We start from the raw sequence: 22,877 nt of genomic DNA, 5'->3' as shown, positions 1-22,877 counted from the left end.
CAGGCCGAGTTCCTCCAGGGTGAATCCACCACTTTAATGTCTTCAGAGAACCTTCAGGGAGATGGGAGGAGAGAGCAAGGAGGGGGGAGCAGGGCACCAGGGAGCAGATCCAGAGAGTGACGGACAGACAGACACTCCAGAGACAGAATCCTCGTGAAGAGCACTAAGGAGCAGATGTTAGGTACCCCAAGAGGCCACCCCGCCTCTGGTGGGGGCAGGAGCACAGAGGGGAGGGGCGAGGAACCGAGCCCTGGGGTCGAGGCGTGTCTCCCAGGCCCCTCCGCGGTTGTCTGCCTGGGAACCTGGCTGTTGGCCCCTCTGGGCGGCCTGCCTGCTGTCTGCTGAGAGTCCTTGAGCTCGCTGATGGCAGAAACTGCAGGGGAAGGTGCCCGCCTGAGCCAAGTAAAGAGGGAGAAGGGGATTACGGCTCCCACTGCGGGGGGCAGGTCCACAGAGGCACAGAATGGTCCCCAAGGAATGCTGGCCCCCGTCCCTGCCGCACCCACCCCGTGCCTGCCCTGAGGGGTCAAGAGATGCCCAGCCAGACCCTGGTGTCCTGATACACCTGGGCTGCCCACCAGGCAAGGTCACGGCGTGAGCAGGCTCTGGCCCCCGCCTCAGTTATAGAACACCTCGTCCTCCTCCGAGAGGGAGCCACTGTCCACCGACGGGAGGGAGCCCTGCAGGCGGGCCCCACCCTCGGGCCCCGGGGCCCCCAGGAGCCGCTGCCAGCGCTGCTGTTCGGGGCTGGGGGGCTGCGGGCCAGAGGCTATGGTGGGGGGCTCGTCAGATGAGGGCCATCCATCGGGGGAGGAGAAGGCCAGAAGACTGTCATCCTGCGAGGGGACACTCAGAAGACTGTCTTGAAGGTAGATGCTCTCCAGGTCTGGAAAAGCAGCAGGGATGTGGGGGTGAGGAAAGGAGTTCAGAAGACCCGGCTCCGCACCCTCTCCGGGAGTGTGAGGCAGGGAGAGGGGCAGAAGACCTGCCTCCAAATCTGGCTTTGTCACTGCCAAGCTGTGTGACCTTGGTCACGTCACTGAACCTCTCTGAGCCCCAGTTTCTCCCTGGGGGGGTGACAGGGTGGTGGTGGCAGTGGCAGTGAGCAGAATGGTTAAGAGCAGGCTCTGGAGCCAGAGCCCTCAAATCCCTCTGCGCTCTGAGAAGTGGGACAGCCAGCGCTCTTCCCAGGCCTCCACTCCCTTCCCTGCCCTCACTGTCTCCGGGAGGAGCAGATGAGATAGCGGGTGCAGGCGCCACCTAGGACCCAGGCTCCCTGAAGCCCTCGGTAGGAACCTGGGGTCCTAGAAAGGTGTTAAGGCTCAGATCCTGGCTCTGATGCCTGTAGCTGTGTAATCTGAGGTGAGTGTCTTGATGCCTCCGTTTCCCTCATTTGTAAAATGGAGATAACAGCACCTACTTCCTAGAGCTGTCATAAGAATAAAGTGAAATGACACATGTAAAGCACTTAGCACAGTGAGCACTTAATTCATGTTGTCTATCTGTCTATCATCTATCTTTCTCTCCTTTATCCTTGTGGCACTCCTCGGGCAATGGACAGGGCAAGGATCACCAGCCCCATTTTTCAGATGAGGAAAAACTAAGGCTGAGGGACAGAGGGGCTTGTCTGAGGTCACAGGGCAGAGCGGGCATGCGGCCCCAGCTCTGCCACACCCAGCCCGCCCTGGCGCCCGCTGGGCTGTACCCTGTAGCTGGATGACGTCCCGGGGGCTGTTCTCTGGGGGCAGCTCCTCGTCGTCCAGCGAGGACCAGGCACTCAGTGTGGCCTCCGTGATGGCAAACTGCTCGGCAACCCCTGTAGGGGACGGACCCGGCTCAGCAGGGGCACGGGCAGAGGGTGTGGGGGGCCTCCGGTGCCAGGTCAGGCTGGCACCAGACACTGCCTCTTGGGGCTGCCCATCCATGCCCGGGCACGCTGATCAGCATGTGCCCACCAATGCCCCGTGCACCCCATGGCATTATTCTTGCCTGCCCAGACGATGCCCAGGTGGTGACCCTGGGTCCCCTAAGGACTACAGCCCCGGCCAGTCCCCGTCCCCACGCTCCCCCTCCGCCCTCTGACCTGCAGCAAAGCGGGCCTCGCGCAGCTCATCTGGGAGGCAGCAGTAATGCTCGTCCTCGGCTGTGGACATCTCCCAGCCTGCGCGCTGGGCACTCCAGCCCTTCCACTCGATGAGGTGGGCCACGCGGCCACGTGCCATGGCCGTGGGCTTTGTGATGTGGTCCTTGATGCTCTGCACCACTCCTGGGGCAATTGAGGGCAGCTGAGTGATGGCTCTGACCCAAGGCCCAGCTCAGGGCCCCACCCCCAATACCCCAGGCCCTCCAGTACCTCAGGGCAATCCAATGGCCTGTACCGCACATCCATTCAGCGCCCCGTCCTCTCCCAGTGCCCTGCGTCCGCAAAACCCACACCCACAGAGCCTGTACCTGTCCAGTTCCTCCCGCCAGGACAATGCCTCGTGCCCGCTGCCCGCCTGCCCCACGCCCTCCCACAGCCTGAGGCCCTCTCACATAGATGCTCCCCACACATCTGCAGGCCCCATGCCCCCCGCCGTGTCCTGCTTCCAATCAATGCTCCTGCCCACCTGGTGCTTCTTCTCCAGACCTGTCGCACCCTTCATTCCCTCTGTGACCAAGTTTAGACCCTTCTGCTCAAGGAGATTCACTCAAGGATCCATTCAAGACCCACCCAGCCCTCCCTGTATCCATTAGTTAACAAGTTCCAAGAGAGAGCAGCCCCTGTGCCTAGGACACTGCCCGCTCAGCTGAGGGTGAGACCTGTAGCAGGCAGGGAAGGCTTCCTGGAAGAGGTAGACTGGAGTCCAGCTTGGAAGGCAGCTTGAGTTGGATAAACAGAGGCAAAACTGGAGGCTATTCCAGAGATGAGAAGAGGATGAAGGCATAGAAGAGTCTGGCATGGTTCCAGGACCACTGGGGACAAGACATGGGGCAACACGAGGAGCAGGGAGGCAGGAGAGGCTGGGAAGCCCAACAGAGGCCAGACCGGGGGCTCAGTGAGCCAGACTGAGGGCACCAATGTTCTTCTTAGAGCAATGGGGAGCCACAGCAGGGTAATGAGCAAGAGAGTGACAAGACAGACCTGTCATTTAGGAAGAACATTAGGGGCCATTTAGAAGAGGATTGGGGCCAAGGGTGGAGACAGGGGGACATTAGGGGCCATTGAAGGGATCCAGCAAGAGACAGGACAGGGCTGGGCAGATGGGGAGGAGGGCCTGGAGGGGTTCTTGTGAGTAGACTGGTCGGATGTGGAAGATGATAGGTAGAAGGTTGTCAAGAATGATTCGGCATCTCCTTTAACCCAGGCTGAGAACTCAGATCTGGGAGTCACTGGTCCCAGAAGCCATGATGTGAGAAGCAGCAATATTTAAGAAAGAAAGGCATCCATGAAGGAAACTGAGACATAAAGCTCTGGGGAAATGGGAAAGATGGAGGTGGAAAGAAGGGGGCGACCCCCCCCCCAACAGGTTGGGGAGTGCTGGCAACCAGAGAAGGTTTCTGGAGGCGGTGGTTCAGCGGCCCCCCGAGGCGCAAGTGAGGTGGAGGGAAGGGGTTTCAGGTGGAGGGAACGACAGGGGCAAATGTGCGGGGGCAGCAAGGGCCCTCTGGGGAGCTGTGAGGGATGTAAAGAAATGGGGGCCTGAGGATCAAGGAGCAGAGCTGCGAGCAGAGGCTGGCTGGCTGAGAAGAGCCAGCGCTGTGGTCAACGCGGGGCAGATGCCGTGCTGGTCCGGCGTGCCCGCCCCCTGCCGCTGCAGGTGCTGCTGCCAGCTCACACCTGTGCCCTTCTTGGGAGCCTTGCCCTTAGCTGATGGGAGCTGCCTCACCCAGAGGTGCTCGGAAGGTGGCAGCCAGTGATGGACCGATGGAGGAGTAATACGAAACCAGCCACCTTGGGACTTCCCTGGTGGCGCAGTGGTTAAGAATCCGCCTGCCAATGCAGGGGACATGGGTTCGAGCCCTGGTCCGGGAAGATCCCACATGCCGCGGAGCAACTAAGCCCGCGAGCCACAACTACTGAGCCCGCGTGCCACAACTACTGAAGCCCGCGCGCCTAGAGCCCGCGCTCTGCAAAGAAGAGTGGCCCCCACTCACGCAACTAGAGAAAGCCTGTGCACAGCAGTGAAGACCCAACACAGCCAAAACAAACAAACAAACAAATACATTTATAAAAACAAAACCCAGCCACGTCGCCCCAAAGTGCCATGAATTCTGTGGTGCAAGTCATGCTCCTGTGCTCCCCTTGGGATCAGGTTGAGAAAGACAAGACTTCCGCAGCTACACCTCTGCTGAGCTCCCTCCCCTGCCCTGTCCTGCTGCCCTTGCTCCCTACAGGCTTCCTCCGAGAATAACCTCTCAGGAAATCACTAGCACAATTCCCCTCTTGGGCTCTGCTTCTAGGGAATCTGACCCAAGTTGGCACGAGGGCAGGTTTCATGTGCTGCAGAGAAGCAGGGAGACCACAGCTGGCAGACACCTGGAAAATTGGGGCCATCCCCTCAGAACTTGTGGAGAACCCAACAATTGAACCCATGGTGGGGTCGGGGGTGGGGTGGGGTGGGCAGGAGCCCTAAGTCCTGCAGAGCTCAGCACTGAACCTGGCATTTAGAAAATGCTGAATCCAGCAGGGCCGCAGTCCTTCCAGCTGCAATTCAGCTTTGACCTTCCCACCGCCAGTGCCTGGGGGTTGCTATGCGAACTTCCAGGACAGGAGAGGGCAGCTGGAGCTTACCCACGAGGGACGAGGTGGCCAGGGCTGCCACGTTGTAGTTGCTGGAGCAGGATCTGGAGTCGGACAGGTAGCCGTTGGTGGTCTGGAAGCACCTCTGGAGAAACAGGGGTGGGGGGTGAGCAGGGTGGGGCAGACCTGCAAGATGATTTCCCCCCACCCCTCCCATCCCCATTACGCACCCTCCCCACGTCCTCTGGCCATCTTGCCACTCCCCCACAGGACCATCCCCAGCCCTGTTTCCATCAGGCCCCCCTCCCCCAGTGCTGGCAGCCCTGTGTGCCCAGGCTGGGCCCAGCAAAGGGAGGGGCAATGGTGTCAGCTGGGGCTGGCTAGACTGGGGGATGGGCAAGTGCACTGACCTGCCAAGGATCCCAACAGAAATCCATCTGTTTGTCCTAAAACAAGAGGAGAAAGAGGAACAGGCAGGGTCTGGCCCACTGCGCCAGCAGATGGCGCGAATCCTGGAGCCCTGGCTGGTGGTGTGGGTCAGCCTTCTGGTCGCCCCTGAGGTCGGGGTCTGCCTATTCATGGGTCATGCCCTGGTGTCCCCTGGCATGCAGAGAGAGGAGCGGGGGGTGCAATGATGGCTCTGCCAGGAGACGCAGTGGGTTAGGGGATAGATCAGACCTGGGCTGGCCTTTGACTCTGCCACTTCCACCTGGGTATCCTTGGACTAGTGACTTAACATCTCAGAACATCAGCTTCGTCCTCTGTAAAATGGTAACAATGCCATTTATCTCACAGGTTGTGCTGAAGCGTAAATGACATAACGTAGGCAAAGTGCCTAGCACGACGCTTAGCATGTGGTATGTGCTCAAAAAAAAAAAAAGGGTAATTATATCAACTGGTAGGTTCAAGCCACAACCTCTGGGGCAAAGATGGAAATTATGCACGGGATTTGCGGCCCTAGCAAGATCGTCCTGATCTACCTGGACTGAGAATTCCATTCCTGTACTCTCCAGCTGGAGTGCAGGCTGCTAAGGAGTCCGTGGGCTGGTAACAGAACATCTAATCTGCAAGGCTGAGTTAATTTGGGTGGGAAGCCCTTCAGCGTGGGACTCTCTTTTCTAAATAGGTCTGGTCCAGTCCCTGATGCCCAGCCCAATTCAGACCTTCATCCAGCTGAATACCAACCCTGAGGGGTAGCGGCCAAGTTCGGCAGGGACAGAGGAGGCTGAGATGGTTTCTGCTCCCTGTGGGGAGCCGTAGGGCACAGCCCAGGAACCAGGGCATACGTGGGGGTGAAGTTGGGGACGAAGCGTGACCAGTTACCTTGCCAATGACATGGTCTGGAGCCACGATGGGTGGGCGGCTGGAGGGCGAGTCTGGGCTCAGGGGGGCCGTGCCCTGGGGCATGGGGCAGTCCTTGTGGGTACTTGTGAGCAAATCTGGAAAAAAGAAAGACAAGGAACTTAGAAAAGCCCAGAGCTCTCTTGCTCACGAAGCTTGTTCAAGCCAGTCCTGAGAGATGGGCGTTACTATATTATTACATCATTTCGTAGAAAACAGACTCAAGCTCACAGCAGGTGAGGAGGCCAGCCAGATCCCCTCAGTGGGGGTTACTTGCCCACCTGCTTGTTACTCCATTTGCACTAATTCTAGTACCCACACTCCAGCAATTTTTTGACTTCACGGAAACCTCCAATCCACTTATTCTACCTTCCACTAACTCCTCATGTCCTCACTTCCCTCCTGGCCCAGCTAAGACTTACTGGCGCATCCTACAAGCTCTCCTTTGCAGACACCCTTAAGTCTCTTAACCCTGTTTAGTCTAACCCTCTGCCTGCTTCGTGCCTGGACCCTTCGAGCTGCACGTCGCTGGGGAAAGTCACGGGCGTCATGTTAAACCGGCGCCTGCAGGCCTCACACAGCCCGCTACCCAAGGATCCTTCTAGGTTTCTGATTCCTGCTAGTTTGCGTCCTGCGAGGTTGACTACCTCATCCTCTTTCCTTCTTGAACTCCCAACACTGACACCCCTGCTGCTCCCCGGACCTTGCTGCTGGCTTCTCTCCAGCCCTCAGTGCAACCCAGGAGCCATCAGATGGCATCACCCCACTCTCTCCACCTCAAACCATTGCCCTCCCCGCATGCCACATCGTCTGCTTTCCCTCTTGTGACAAAGGAATAACTGTCCCCGCTCGGTCCAAGACCAGTCCCTCCCCGCCCCCCCCCCCCGGGTCTGGGCTCCGTCTCTGCCCTCCCTCCAGGGCGGGCTTCTGTGCTTTCTCGTGTTGCCTGTGTTCCCTCCCCACCAAGTCAGCCCATCAGCCTGGCACGGGCTGCAATGCTTCTCGGCCCAGGGACTCTTGCCAGCATCCCCTCTCCTCTCTTCTGCCTCATGGAGTCCCCTCACCTCTGGGCCAGCCCCCAGCCCCCTCTCTTCCCCCCTTTAAAGACCTACTCCCAGCCCCTGCTTCCCTCTACTCCGTGCTCACTCCTCTGTCCCCTTTGTGGCCAGACTTGTGTCCGACCTCTACTTCCCATCTTTTCCCATTTTCTCCTCTGCCTGTCCCAACCAGCCTTTCATGAGACAGCCCTTGGCAAGTGGCCAGAATCCTGCACGGGGGGTGGGGGTGGGGGGCAAGTTCAGCGGCCCCATCTTCGGTGGCCACCCAGGAGGCACAAGGGTGTCGCCCATCCCTCCTTCCCTCTCCAGCCACACCCTTCTCCCGGCTTCCCTCCCACGTCCATGGCACTCTTCTTCATCCTCCCTCACTGCTCATCCCCTGAGCCCGCCCCACCGCTCCATCCCGCGCCCCTTGCCTCCCTTCTCTCTCCCCCAAGAGATCTCACCCATATGTGGCTGACACCCACATTTACACCTCCAGCCCCGACTCTTTGCTTGAGCTCTTGAATGAGTGTCCAGCTCCCTACGTGGGTGCCCAACAGGCATCTCAAGCAAACCCCGGGCAAAATGGAACTTGCAAACCTGAGTCCATCTTCCTTTACTTCCCCAATTCTAGAAAATGATGCCATGGTCCGCCCAGCTGTACCGACAAAAAATCCAGGAGCTTTCTGGGTGTCCTGCTTTCCCACCTCTCCCCAACAACCCCATCCAATCACCCAGCAAGTCCCACTGGCTCTCTCTCAGAGCTCCATTCCAGATTTATCCTTCTCCATACCCGCCGCCGTTCCCCTGGTGGGACCCATCACCTTCTCTCACCAACAGTCACCTGCTTCCCCTCCTGGCCCTGCCATCCACTCTCTACCCAGCAGCACAGGGACATCGCATTCCAGGTCAGACTGTCTTCACCTGCCCTGGCTTCCTTGCATCGCACTTTAGGAGAAGAGCCAGCCCCTCACCTCGGCCTTCAGGGCCGTACACGTCAGCTCGCCCACTCCTGACCTCAGTCCTCTGCCCGCCCCCTCGCTCACTGTTTCGGCCACTCTGGCCTCCTTGCTGCTCCTCCAATGGCCAAGCTTGTTCTTTGGCCTTGCTGTCCCCTCCCCTGCGCCTGGAACACTCTCTCCCCAGATCTTCCTGAACCTCGTCATCCAGGACTCAGCTCAAGAGAGCCCTTCCCTGGCCACGCTGTTCAATGTGGCCCTCCCTGTCCCCATGCCGGCCACCAGTCATCACCCTCTGATAGTTCTGTTTATTTAAGAGTCCAACCGCTCTCCCCACAACGAATGTGAGCACCTTGAGCACGGAGACCGTGGCAACCCTGCTCAGTGCTCTGCGTCTTAGAGCCCCGCCTGCACTTAGTAGGTGCTCTGTAAACATCTGTGGGGATGATGTCCACCTTTATTACAGCATTTAGCACAGGATGTCTGGTAAAATTATTTATGTGTGTGGTGGGGGCGGGGCAGGGAATTGGCCTGCCCCTGACGCATCCCCAGGGCCCACCACACTGTAAGTTCACAGTCCTTGCTGAGGGAATGAACACCTTGACCTGAGCAACTGGAATTGCTGGACTGAATCGTTGGGCCAAGTTGAAGAGGACTCCTCCACCCCCCCCCCCCAGGATGACAGAGAACACCATGATCATTCATTTGATTCATGCATTTAGTTACTCTTCCGTTCACTGAAAAGTATTAACTGAGCACCTACTATGCGCCTCGCGCTGTTCTGAGTACTGGGGACACAATGGTGAAGAAGACAGAGATGGTTTCTGCCCTCATGGAGCTGACGTTCTAGTGAGGGAGAGAGACTATTAACCGAAAACTCACAAATGAGTCAGACCCGTTAGGAAACAATAATAGCTGTGAAGGAAAAAATGACAGCGTAAGTAGGAGAGGCTGCAGAGGGCTTCTCAGAGCTGAGGCCTGAGCATCAGGAAAAGCCCTGTTATGTCAAGATCTGGGGGATGATCGTTCATTCATTCATTCATGCATTCATTCATCCATCCATCCATCCATCCATTCCTTCACCCGCTGAGCACCCATCTACTGGACGTCTACACTGTGCAAGCACCTGGGGACAAGGTAGGATTAACTCCATCCCTGCCCTCGGGGAGCTCCCAGTTTGATGCAGGAACACCTCCCCCGCAGAGCCCCTCATTCAAACACAAGGCTGAGCCAGGGGAACAGCAGTACCAGAGGACCGCTCTGCTTTCTACATTCTCCTTTCTCAGTGTGATGGCAGAGTCCCCGCCTTGACCTAGAGAGGAAGGAATCTGTGGCTCAACCTGACAGGTGAGGAAACTGAGGCACAGATGGGGAAGCCACTAGCCCCAGGCACACAGTCCGTCGCCGGCAGTCAGGACCTGAGTCCTGTGGGTCTGATGCCGAGGTTCACTCTCTTCCAAAGCACAAAAAGAGTTTTGATGAGCTGGGGTGGGGGTTGGGGGCTGCGCAGGAGAGCTGATGGCAGGGAGTTGGCCAGGAGGTAGGCGGTCCAGGAGAACTGGGGATGGTGGTGCGGGCAGACGGTGGGGACGGCGCGGGTGGGCGGGGCTTGCACGAAGCCATGGGGTCTGGAAGGAGTCTGCCAGGAGCAGAAGCGTCTGGGCTGCCACAGGGAGGGGGGCCCTCTGCGGGACACTGGTCCCAGTCTGCAGCCTATCCAGCCCTGGGCACTGGCTCCCACCACCCCTTTCTGGCTTGGGCCAGCGCTGGCAGAGGCGGAGGAGCTGACGGCATGGAAGCCAACAGGGCTTCCTGGAAGAAGCTGAGGCCAGGGAGGGTCTGAGGCTGGAGATGAGAGACGTCAGGCAACCCCAGAGACGGGGCTGGGGGCGCCACTGGTGGATGGAGGAGAGTGGGCTGAACTGGAGACTCGGGGTAACAGGGAGGGAAGAACTGGGTGGCAGGGGATGGTGTGGCTGCTGCACCCAATCCCCCAGATCCCGGTGGATCTGTTTCTCCCGTTTTTGTGCACCCACAGTCCCCTCCCCACGTACTTTGCTTCCAACGGGCAGCACCTGAGGCTCTTTCTAGGCGGGCTGCCCGCGGGCAGCTGGGCTGAAACTGAGAAGCGATGCTGCTCCCACCGGAGCGGCCCTTAGCCCATGACTGGAGGGGCAGGACCCCAGGTCCTCTGTTTTGGGTGGGAAAACACTGAGCTTCACTTTTATCCCAGAGTTCCCTGTGGGATTAGGCGGAAACCACCCCCCGCAGGATGACAGACACCCTCTCCTGGCTGCATCTCCTCTGCCTCACTCTCTCCACTCCTGTACTGGTTTCCTCTGTAAGATTTCCTTCACATTCCAGCTGTACCCACTCACACTCCAGCTGTACCCCCATCCCCGTTTCAGGGTCTGCTCCTGAGGAACTGCTCCTAAGACAGCTGGGTGAGGCTCTGGTGCCAGACTGCCCGGTTTAAATCCTGGGTCTGCCCTTTATTACCATGGGACCTTGAACAAGTGACTTTGCCTCTCCAAGCCTCTACTTCCACATCTGTAAAATGGGCAGCTGAGGGGGACTGCTCCTGTTCCTCAGGAATTGTCTACCAGGATCCAAACTGAGAACCAAGACGCTCTGAGGGCCCCGCTTTTGACGAAAGTCGCTGTCAGGGGGTGCAGGCGGGATGGGGGTAGCAGACGCTCTCTTCAAAGTGGCTGAAACCGGCTCTGCTACCCCAGCCGTCAACCCCCTCTGACTCTGACTACCTATTTCTCCCCACGGGGGCTCCCAGAGACTCACCTGCAGAAATCTGGGAGGCCTGCAGAGGGGAACATTGTGTCGTCAAGGGTCAAGGAGACACTGAGGAAGGGGCCAGGTTTGAGCCTTGCTCCGCCCAAGGCTCCATTTTTGCTCCATTCGTGAGCAGTCCCCTGAGAGGGCTGCTTGCAGGCAAGAGGACCCCAGCCCCAAGCGGCTGCAGGGTGGATCACTTTAGGGGGAAAAGGGAATTCGGCAGGGAATGCAAGAGGTCAAATCAGGTCAGATCTCCCACGACATGGGCTCTATAGTGGGGAGCCCCTCCCGCCGCCACCATGGCTCCCTAGAGAATTCACACGTGCTAACCCGAGAGACCCTGGCCCCCCTCCCACCTCATGTCCCTCCTCTCCTCCTCTCTCACTCCAACACACTCCTGCCTCAGGGCCTTTGCACTGCCCGTTTGTTCCTTTTCTCCATCTGGGACTCTCCTGCCACCTACAGGTTCACTCCCTCCCTCCGTTCATGTCTCTGCTCAAATGTTACAACCTCAGCGAGGCCTCCCCCAACCATCTTATTTAATATGACACCCGACTCTTTCTAACCCTTCACCCTGTTTTACACCCATCACTCCACAATGTGTGTGTCTGTTTCCTTGTTCACGGTTTCTCACTGGAACATGAGCTCTGAGGACTGGGACCTGGTGTTATTTGCTACGTTAGTCCCAGCACCTGCCTAGGGCCTGGCACATAGTAGGTGCTCATTAAACATTTGTTGTAAGAATGAAGGAATGAATATTTGCTTGACTACAACACAGAGGCTTCATCGCTGAGCCAGTGGTAGCCAAGGGAGACCACTAGAGCTCCAGATAAATACAAATGTCTAGGCCATTTTTTCTCAAGTTCCTCATGCCAGACCCCACCATGTCAGAGAAGAAAGGGACCCAGAGAGGAGGGGGAGGCCTGCAGAGTAAAGGGCAGCCAGCCATGGCCGACGGGGAGAAGGAGAGGGTCAGACGGGATGCGAGATGAAAGTTGTCATCCAAACTGGGTGGACTGGACTTAGTGTCCAGAAGAGGCTAGAGAGTTCTGGAATCTGCCCGAAGGCTGTTACGGGTGGGCAGGTCAGGGAGGTTCAAGTGAGACTGTCTGGAGAGGGGACTGAAGAAAAGGAAAGTGGAGCCAGGTTAAGCCCCCACCCGCTGAATCCACAGCTCAGTGACCCGGGCGCTAAGAGCAGCGAGGGCAGCATGGGATCATGGGGGCTAAGCCGTGCACCCCATAGTGTCCAATACATCTTGCTCTTTATGCCCAGTCCTGGCTGTGTGACCCTGACAGAGTCCTGCCCCCCTCCGGGCATCAGAGTTTCCATGTGTACAAAGGCAACGTTCCAGGTCCCTCAAAGGTGGTGTTCAAACCAGGGGCGCATCCTTTAGTGGGTCAAGCAAGCAATTTACTAGGTCATATTTTAAAAGAATGAAGTAGAATTGAGTAGAATAGAAAATATCAGGACCCACTGCAGAGACAGGCTAAGTCTTATTTCACGAAGCCTCTGTTTAAATTGCACAGACACACATGTGTGCACCTGTGTGTGTACTGGATTACGATGCAAAATAATTTATTCTTATGGGTCCGGTCAAAAAAGTTTGAAAGTCGCACTCTTAAGGTGCCAGCATGCACAAGCTGGGGCCTCCAAGGTGGAGACAGGGTGATGCTGGCTACAGACTACCCCTGGGAACTCTGAAGGGTGAGGGAATATCTCCAGGCCCCTGCCCATCGCCCGAAGCTGTTTTAAAACTCCGCAACCACAGGCCAGGGAGCAAGGGGAGCTGGCAGGTGATGTACAAGGCCTGGAGGGACGTGACTTGAACAAAGTTATCTGTCGACGTGGTGGCGGACGTGGGCTCCTGGCTCCCAGCCCCCTCCCCAGCTTTCCTGCCCCCCACCTCAGCGGGGGTGCAGGCGCCTCTGCCAAAGCTGCCTTCTCCCCTGAGGACTTTGGCCCCGTGATGTCACAGGCTGGTTGCTATGGAGACGTCAGGTAATGAACCAGCCCAGGGTGAAATCACAGGCTGCTTTTCGCCCAGCTGGGACCGGCAGCCACGTCACCACCGGCAACTGGAAAAACACAGCTTTCATGTGGGGTGGGGGCTGGGGGATAGCCTGAGGAGACCCCTAGCCTCTGCTCCTGTGGGCACCTTCCTCTCCCAAGGGAGCTGTGGAGATACCCCCCCCTTTCCCAGTCCACACCCTACTCCCCGGAACTCAAGGTCTGAGGCTCCTTCTGACTGCCCCCCTCCCCCACCTGCCCTGGCCACAGAAGTGACGGGCCTCTGGTTGCCACGGCAGCCTGGACGGGGCCACCCTGATCCTTCAAAGAGAGGGGTGTCGTCTAGATGTCCCCTCCATCCCTCTGCCTTCAACCGGAGCTTCCCTGCGAACCAAGGATGCTTCCTGCCTTCCCATGCCAGCTCCTCAACCTGCTAGAGTCCAGCCACCCGAGCAGATCCTACTGATGTTTCACCTAAACCCCCCTGGCTGCAAACGCCCCCACACTGGTTTTCTCTGCTCGTTCCTTGGGTGCGTCTGCAACACTACCACCCAGATTCTTCTCACTTCCTTCCCAGTCATCCAGCCCCTTGAGCTGTTCCTTGGTGCCTATGTCCCAGCCCACTTGTCATCGTGGCTGCCACCTCCCCCAAAGTGTCTCCCAGGGCTCCACACCCTGGGAGGACATAGTGGTTCCAGGCTTAACCTTGCTCCTTCTCAGCAGCCCAGAGAGGGCAGACCTCCTCTTGAAAGCACACAATAAACTGAGCAGCAGTCGAAGCCCCTTGTGATGACCCTCCCTGGACAGTCACGGGCCTCCCCACCAAGCTTCTTGGGACCCCCGCGGCCAAGGGCATGATGCGGTCCTCCAGCCATCCGCGCCCTAGGTGTGTGCCGCGCAGCTGTAACATGCCAGGTTCCTGCCTTGCACCGAAGACAGCACAGCGGGCAAGGCCTTCCTTGCACAGTCCCTACCCTGGGTTTAAATCCTGGCTTTTCACTGTCAGCTCCAGGGCTGTGGGCCTGTGACGCGGCCCCTGGGAGCCTCGGGGTTCTCATCTGTGAAGTGAGAATACCGGCGGGTGGCCGTGAGGATGAAGCACTCCATAAACGACAGCGGCTCTGTCCCCCCTCTCCTCCCAGACCTCACATCCTCTTTCTGGACCCTGGGACAGATCTCAGGCACCACTCCTCTGGTCCTTCCCCAGGGCTGGAGCTTGCCCTGGGGGACTCTGCAGACGGAGGCCACCAAGGGTGAGTCCTTGTGAGTCACTGCCATGGCCGCAGTCCGTCCCTCTGAACTTGGCAGTGGCCTGGCCTTTAGGAGACAAAGTGCCCCCCGCCCCCCAGGACACTGATTTACAGGTTACCAGGTGCATGTCCACGGCAGTAGCTCCATAAGTGAGTCGATACAACTCAGAGCTGCCCAAAGGGGTCCCTTTCCATGTTCTCTTCAGGACTTTCCACACATCCTAGCTCCTTTTTACTCCCTCTGCCATCCTGTGGCCCAACTTCTTTGAACACCCTGATCTAGCCTCACCTCCTCCAGGCAGCCTGCCTAGATTGTCTTCAGATGTATTAGGCTATTACATTACCAGCAGCCCTAATGGGCAAAGTCTGGCATACAGTGATTTGCTTGCACTGTTTATTGAACACCTACTATGTGTCAGGTACTATCCTAGGCCTATCGATCCATTATCTCTGATTCAGTCTTAATAACAACCCAGCAAAGTAGGTACTGTTATGCCCATTTTACATATGGGGAAACTGAGGCTCAGAGAGGTTAAATCACCTCTGCAAGGTCACCTCCTAGTAAGTGGCAGAAATGAGGTTGAAACCTAGGCCAGTCTGAAACGCCAAAGCTTGTGCTCCAACCACTGACCAGCGCTGATCTCCTGAGAGGGTCCTCAGGCTGTTTTTCCACCTGTGTGTCCGGCCTCCCCCACTAGACAACTCCAAGGGCAAGGTTGTGTCTCCCTCCTCAGACTGTGAGCTTCTAAACGGCAAGGCCGGTGGGGGCGGGGGATGAATTGGGAGATTGGGATTGACATATATACACTATTGATGCTATGTATAAAACAGATAACTAATGAGAACCTACTGTATAGACAGGGAACTCTACTCAATGCTCTGTGGTGACCTAAATGGGAAGGAAATCCAAAAAAGAGGGGATATATGTATACGTATACCTGATTCACTTTGCTGTACAGCAAAAACTAACACAACAGTGTAAAGCAACTATACTCCAATAAAAATTTTTTTAAAAAGGGGGGGCAAGGCCCCATCTACCCCTTCCTCAGTCTCTCCACCGTGCCCAGGGGGACTCTGCTCACGGGCTCTGCTAGGGCCAAGGTGAGACGGGCCTTGGGGGGCTGGGAATGGAGGGGTCACAGTCAGTGGGCCTGAGTACTGGGGGTGGTTCTGGTCGGCTCCTTTAGAGCTTGTGCCTCATCCCAGACATAACCAGATGCCTGGCCTTCCAGAAGGAACTCCTCGGTCTCCAGTTTCTGCTCTCACCACCCGCCAGTGCCCAGTGCACTAGATCCAGGCGGGAGGTGCGGGGGGTGGGGGTGGGGGCAGGGCAAGAGGCTGATGGGTTGGCCTGGAGGAGTGGGCTGGGGCGGAAAGGGACAGGCAGAGAGGCTCCGGAGCCAGGGGCATGGGATGGGCACTGAGAGACCCAGAGCTGGACAGAGCAGGGTAGACAGATTGCTCTGTACAGATTGTCACCATCGGTGGTAGCAAAGCCCAAACCGAATGCTAACACTGGAGTTATTCCAGAGGGCTGAATTTCTTGAGCATTGGCCACATGCTCAGTACCTCCCTCCATGTGGGGACATGAGAAAGCAAAGGGCAGGTGTTCCGTGCTCAGGCTCTGGGATCACACAGTCCTGGATTCAAATCCTGCCTCTCTGTGTTCTGGCTGTGTGACCTCAGGTAAGACCCTTCCCATCTCTGAGCCCTACATCCCCCCTCCAGGGCTGAATGAGGACTAACGAGGTCAGGCGAGTGATGCCTCAGGCAGCGCAGGAGAAGCACCCAACAAATGGTGGCTTAAAAATAGATAATGAACACAAAATAGCCTCCAGAAACAGCGTTTGTTGCCTTAATCTGGTCCCAATCACTTTCCCCCATGTTCTCAGCACCTCAAATGCTTGTTTCTTTTCCCATGAGGCAGGACTGTGCTCGAAGTCTCTGTAGCTTGCCCTTTCCCAGCCAAGAGAGGGTCTGGATTAGCTGTCTACACAGAAGGGTAATAATAAAAATCAAAGTGACAGCTAACACAGTGTTTACTACATGCCAGGTACTGGTCTGAGTGCTTCACATGAATTAAGTCATTTAATCCCCTCCCAGTAACTCTAAGATGTCAATACCAGTATTATTCCCATTTTACAGATGAGAACACTGAGATACATATACAAGGTTAAGTAACTTGCTGAGGTCACAAAGCTAGTGGATGGGGGAGCAGGGATGCGAACCCAGGCTAGCCGGCTCCAGAGTCCGCACTCTTTTTTTTAAAAAATTAATTAATTTACTTTTGGCTGCGTTGGGTCTTTGTTGCTGCATGCGGGCTTTCTCTAGTTGCGGCGAGTGGGGGCTACTCTTCGTTGTGGTGCGTGGGCTCTAGGCGTGCAGGATTCAGTAGTTGTGGTGCATGGGCTTAGTTGCTCCGTCACATGTGGGATCTTCCCGGACCAGGGCTCTACCCGTGTCCCCTGCATTGGCAGGTGGATTCTTAACCACTGTGCCACCAGGGAAGTCCCAGAGTCTGCACTCTTAGCCTCCCAGGCATGGCTCGCAGAAGCTAACTGCTGCCCAGTGCTGGGATGGGGTGGCTCTCCCAGGTGTGGCTTGCACCTGGGGTTTGGCTGGGGTGGCCCCAGTTGCACGTGGGCTCTGGACTTGGTATGGGCATCAGCAGGAGGTCAGCAATTCCTGGCCTGGCTGCAGGTTGAGCCCTTGACACAGGGAAGTGCTTCAAGTAACAGGGCTGTTGTTAGCAACTGGTGCAGGTGTGGAGACTCAAGAGGCTCGTGGGGGCTCCAGCTGGCAGCTGGAGAGGAGTAGGACAGCCCGGCCCTGGGTCCGAGGGCTGGCTGTGTGGTGCAGAGGACAAGGGCCCAGGCTCCAGAGTCAGTGTGACTGGGTTCAAGTCCTGCTTCTGCTCTTTCTTTCTTTCCTTCTCCCTTTCTCTCTCCCTTCATTCTTTCAAAATATTTATTTATTTATTTTTGGCTGCATCGGGTCTTAGTTGCGGCATGCAGGATCTTTCACTGTGGCACACGGGCTTCTCTCTAGTTGTGGCGCGAGGGCTTAGTTGCCCCGCAGCATGTGAGATCTTACTTCCCTGACCAGGGATCGAACCCATGTCCCCTGCATTGGAAGGCGGATTCTTAACCACTGGACCACCAGGGAAGCCCTGCTCTTTCTTAGCTATGCAGCCTCGGGCTCTGCTCAGTTTCCCTGCTTGTAAAAATGGGGACTGTGACAGTATAAGACCCCAAGTTAGCTAGTTGCGCCTTGAATGTTCCCACCAGTACTTGGTAAGCCGTAAGCACTCTGGGAGCATTAGTGATGACTAGAGGGGTGGGTGGCCTCCACTTAGTGGTTTGGTCACCCAGAACCCGGAGTACTGGGACGACGGCTGTCCTCTGCTGAAGTGGTCTCACACCTTCTTTACGGGCATCCAACTCGCCTGCGTGCATGTTGAGACTGGAAGTAGGCCGACCCCTCAGGACGGGGACAAGGTCAGAATACACAACGAGGAGCCCAAGCCACTGAAGGAAGGGTGGAGAAGACCCATCTCAGGCCAGTGTGACCTCAGACAGGCAGGGCAGAGGGTTCCAGCACCAGGTATGGGGTAGCAGCCAGAGGACCTGGGTCCCAGCCCCAATCCTGGCACCATCTGGCAGCCTGACCTTGGTCTGCAGGTCACAGGCAAGTCCACCTGGGGCTGGGCCTCCAGCACCTGGCACAGGATGGCCACGTGATGGGGGAGGGACACAGTCAACAAGGAAACAGCAGATCCCCAACACCTGGAGCCTGCCCAGAGCCTTCAAGGTTTCTGGAGACACACTGAGAGCCTGTGGGTTCTGAAGAACACGCAATACTCTTCACTCTTAATACCACCTTCCCCTCTGGCCAGGCTATAGGCGTCGGAGCACACGCTGTGCTGGGCTCACCACCTCTGGGTGCCCAGCATGTACACAGTGCCTGGCACACAGTAGGTGTCATGCTAACATCAGCTTAATGAAAAAATAAGTGAATGAACCTCACACAGCCTAAGCCCCACCCAGGATCCCAGCCCTGACACCCTCCTGAGACATCCTAAGCCACTTACCTGAATGTCCCACATGGACTTGTGGGCAGAGCCCCATAGAGGCCAGAGGATGGGGGAGGGGGGGTGCTCCTTCCCCAACATCTCCCAGGACAAGGTCCCCTCCAGGACCTGCCCAGCCCCTCCCCAAGGCCTGGTCATCCCTCCACACCTGAGTAAGCTACTGGGGGTGATGGGTGGGGTGGCAGCCCCCCAAGGCCATGGTTGGAGTCAGTGGATTTGGCTTCAGCCTGCAGAGCTGGAGCCAAGGCCTCAGTCACCCCCTCACCTCACCCCCCCCAACTGGTCCCACTGTGGGGTGAAGTTACCAGGGTGGGAGAATGACCCAGCCGGCCTCTTCTACAATGCTGCTCAGCAGCCTGTCGGGAAACTGATGGTGGGGAGGGTTCCAAAGACCCATCTGCCCATCCCCCCTGCTCTGTGTAGAAGTCCCTGCCACCCCCAAACCTCCCCCCACCCAGGGCAGCTCTCTCAGGCTCCCTGGGGACCACCTTGGGGAGAGCCATGGAGCTCAGGCACAGAAGGAGAGCGGGATAGTGCCCAGTCAAAGGCCCAGGGGTTACTGGGAACATCAGCTGTCTCTGTCCCTTCCTGTCCCCTGACCGAGGATGGGGGTGGGGCTGAGGAGTTAGGGATGAGGGTGGGGGAAGGGGAACCTCCTTTATAACCTGTTCATCTCCATTAACCCCTTGCTGCCAATGGGGTTCAGGGTCTCTGAAGACAGGGGCATGGGGTAAGGGGACAGAGTGGGGACACTGAACTACTAAGGCCTTGTCTTGGGGGGTGTGGGAAGGAGGGTCTGCTTGCTCTCCTGGTGCCCCGCAGTGACCCCAGAGAAGCCAGGAGCAGCAGAAGCCTCCGTCCCTTCCGAGGCGCACGGCAGGGGGTGTGTGGCTGGCTGCTGGAAAGGAAGCGACCCTGCTTCTGCCGCCTGGTGCGGGGTGGGTCTAAGCGGGGCTGGGGATGCGGTGACCTCCCCACGCTCTCTCTCCGCGCTGCTACCCCCACACACAACGCCCTGTCCCCCTCGGGGCACCGTGTCCCCTGGGGCTCGGCGGGGGTGGGGTGCGGCCGGCCGGGAAGGGCGGGTCGTCCCCACTACCCCCACCGAGGTTCTTTGGAGCGGCCGAGGGGACGTGCGCGCGTCCCCGGCGCGGGGCCCCGGGCGCCCGATCTCCTTCCCTTACGGTCCGCGGCCCCCTCACCTCGCGACACGCAGGAGCCCATCACGGGGCCGCGGGGCCGGGCCGCTGCGCCTTGGGTGCGCCGGGCCGCCGGGCGCTCATGTCTCCTCGGGCTCGGGGCTCACGCGCGGCGCTGGCGCAGCGGAAGCGCGGACGAGCGGAGAAGGGGCCGGGGCTCCGCTCGCCTCAGCCGCCGCTCCCGCCGGGTCGTCCCCGCCAACGCCGCCGCCGCCGCAGCGCCTGGCTCGCCTCGCGCCGCCGCCTCGCGAGCCGCGCCCGCCCCTGCCAGACGCGGGCAGCACGGCGGGCGGGGCGGCCCCGCGGAGCGCTCGCCCGGAGCCCCGAGCCCCGAGCGCGGAGCCCGCGAGGCCGCTCCGCCCCCAGCGCGCCCGCCGCCTGCAGACCTGTTGCAGCAGCCCGGCCGAGGGGTGGCGGCGGGGTAAGCAGGAGCCCGGCGGGGGCCGGGGGGAGGGGAAGGGGAGCCAGAGCGGGAACTTCTGGCCCTCCCGCCTCCCGCGCCACTAGGCGACAGGGGCTGAAGGTCAGGGAAGAGGGCGGTGGGGGCGGGGAGATTCCGGCATTTGGGGCACAACCTGGCCGAGCGCAGTAACAACAATTCCATTGTACCCATTTTGCAGGGGAAGAAACAGGCTCACGGAGGTCGGATGCCTCGCCTGAGGTCCCTTAGCTGTGAGGGACATCGACTTTTGACCATCAGCTTCTCACTGTGGGGACGGCAGCCCAGGCTGGGGATACAGAGGGTGGGGATGGTGTACCAGTGGCCTCACTGGCGGATGAGAGTTAAACTTCACTCCACGGGGTCAGGCGGGTGAGAGGCCTGGGCTGCCTCAGCCCTGCGCCTGCCGTCCGATGGGGCCACAGTGGCCCCTCTGATCACTCACACTCTCTCACGTACCTACTCACGAACACATGTGTGTACGCACTTGCACGTGCACATCCACACACTAACAGCCACACACACTCATATTTACACACAGACGCCCCGCCCCACCCCCCAGCTCCACAGCAAACCTTCCCCTGCACGCAGCTCTTCAGCATCTGAGCGCTCACTTTCACATCCTTCTGTCTCACTCCATCTTTACAGCTACCTGTGCACCAGGCAGGGCAGGTGTCACTGTTTCCCTTTTACAAGGGAAGAAGCCAGGTTCACTGGTTCTCTTCGAAAACCTGGTGATGGCCCAGCAGGACTCTGAAGGATGAACGAGGTTTGAGGCAGGGGTGCGGGTGGAGCCGGAGGCCTCTAGCAGGGCAGGATCTGGGTCCTGTGGGACTGCTGGGTGGCGGTGGGGTGAGCAGTGGGGCGGGTGCTGCCGTTTTTCTCTTTCCCCAGGCCTGGTGCCCTCTTCAGAGTAAAGTCCTGATGGGGAGTGACCCTGGCCACGGGTGTCAGCAGAACTGGTGTGAATGTGGCTTCAGCTCACACAAGCTGTGTGACCTTGGGAAAGTTGCTTCACTTCTCTGAGCCTCAGATATTTTCTTTGTTAACTGGGGGTAAAAATTTTACCTCATGGGATTGCTGTAAGAATCAACGAGATAATTGTGCAAAATGACTGACACATAGTAGGTTCTTAGAGCTAAAAATAATTAATGGTGATGGTGAACACTGGTGTGATGCACTATTACTTCACCAAGTGTCCCTACCCCCACGGGAATCCTGAAGAAACTCCATTAAGTGGATGTGCTGGTGTGAATAAGACGCCGGTCCTAGAGTCCAGTGCTGTACTCAGACATGGGTGCTCAGAGCCCTCCATGCTCTGCCCCCATCAGACGAGCCTCCCCCACCCCCCAAGTCTGGTTTGGGGGAGGCTAGCTCTGAAGGGACGAATGCCTTGCTCAGTGCCAGCCCTTGTGTGGAGAAGGAAAGGCTGGCCTGCCTGCAGCCAGGCTCTGGGGTCCTGTGCTACGTGGCCCAGGGTTGGGGCGGCAGAGGTGTCCTTTCTCTTCTTCCTGTCATGGAGTGGCTGGATCTGGCTTGGAGGGAGGGCTCTGACTCACCATGACGCAGGACGCTCGGTCACAGCTGCAGATGCTCCCAGCTGGCAGCCTGGCAGCTCTGGGGACAGAGGGGACGGGGAGGGGGACCCAGGCAGAGAAGATGTGCAGCTCACAGGGGAGAGAATGCCTGGGGAGCCCACTGTGCCCCCTTCAGCCCAAGACAGAGACAGGTGGATGAGTCTGGGCCGTGGCCCCTCCCAGGGTCCCTTGCTCACCAACTCAGAGACATGTCTGGGGTGGGGGTCTGGCTATCTTAGCCTCTAGCATTCGTGCTGGTCAGTTCCACCCTGACTCAATCCTTTCATTGTACAGATGGGCGCTCAGAGAGGGGCAGAGGCTTGTCCAAGGTCACACAGTAAACTGGCAGCAGAGTGAAAACTAGAACCCAGGCCTCCTGCCTGTCAGCCCATCCCTGGCACCAGCCTGAGACTGGGCCATGTGGGGTGGGCAGCTCCCCTTGCACACCCACATTCACCTTCCCAGTCCTTGGAATTCTGCTGAAGTGGACGATTCCCAGACAGCTCTAAGATGTGCGGTTATCCTTCCCTGGGGCAGGCCGTCCTTTCCCAGCTCAGCCCACAGCCCATCTGCCCAGCGACCTTCCACTACACTCTCACCAGCCATCCAGGGGATGAGGGAAGAGGGGGACTCCTGGTGGGTGAGGGGACCAGGGGAGAGTGCCCAGGCCACGCCCTTCACACTGTGAATCTCACTCTCGCATCATGATTTGGGGGACCCAGCCAGGGCCCCCTCTCCTGTGGCCTGCCCCACTTACTCCTATTCAACAATGGACATCCACTAGTCCTGAGTGCCTGGCCCCGGGCTGGGCGCTGGAGTGTGGAGAGCAGTTGCTGCAGGGTTTGATCGGAGGGAGATTAATCAACGGGAGCCTTTAGAGTGACGAATCAGACTCAGTCCTTGCCCAGGCAGCCCCGGGAGGGGGGATGGTGCGGTGCACGGGGAGCCACGTGCATAAGTAACTCGGGTCAGGGTGGACAGCAGTGCATCCCCATGCCAGCCAAGTGTGGTAAGAGGAGGGGTGCTTCTGCCAAGGGTCACGAGGATGGTTTCAAGGCGACAGTGACCCTGCAATGGAATTTTGAAGGTTAAGTGGGATGCTGGCAGATGGAGAGGGAGGAGGGTTCTGTGTACACAAAGACTTGGAGGCAGGGATGCTGAGGAGCCCATGGGGGACTGGAGTCTATAACATCCGGGGGTCCAGTGGGAGAGGACGAGACTTCAGACTGGAGTTGCCCACCTCCCAGCCTCAAACATCTCCTCAATATTTGTTTTCTCAGGAAAGGCAGGCAGAGCTGGATAAGCAGAAAGAGAACAGAATTGGAAACCAGACAGATCTAGGTTTAACTCCTGTGCCCAGAATAATACATAGTAGATGCTCAATAAATATTTAACTGAAGGCAAGAAAGTGAGACTTGTCCAAGGCCACACATCTTGAAAGTGGTTGCAATCAGGACTG

At 58.1% G+C, this 22,877-nt stretch overlaps 1 protein-coding gene across 2 annotated transcripts; it reads right to left on the bottom strand.

The window, feature by feature from the left end:
- Positions 1-47: 47 nt before the first annotated feature.
- FAM131C (family with sequence similarity 131 member C) lies at positions 48-19,714 on the bottom strand. 2 transcript variants are annotated; one of them, XM_082833458.1, is made up of 7 exons: positions 19,406-19,714; positions 6,047-6,162; positions 5,134-5,169; positions 4,775-4,868; positions 2,084-2,266; positions 1,706-1,816; positions 48-886 (listed from the first exon to the last, which is right to left on the bottom strand). In XM_082833458.1, exons 1-7 carry the CDS (start codon positions 19,425-19,427, stop codon positions 618-620), a joined length of 831 nt encoding a protein of 276 aa, XP_082689584.1. In that variant the 5' UTR covers positions 19,428-19,714; the 3' UTR covers positions 48-617. The 2 variants fall into 2 exon arrangements, with proteins under 2 accessions (XP_082689584.1, XP_082689585.1); XM_082833459.1 differs by lacking the exons at positions 6,047-6,162; positions 19,406-19,714 and adding an exon at positions 5,402-5,878.
- Positions 19,715-22,877: the final 3,163 nt, after the last annotated feature.

Source organism: Leucopleurus acutus (assembly GCF_964270905.1).
Source record: "Leucopleurus acutus genome assembly, chromosome: 2".
In the NCBI taxonomy this organism is placed as follows: domain Eukaryota; kingdom Metazoa; phylum Chordata; class Mammalia; order Artiodactyla; family Delphinidae; genus Leucopleurus; species Leucopleurus acutus.
This window is presented reverse-complemented; position numbering and strand designations above follow the sequence as displayed.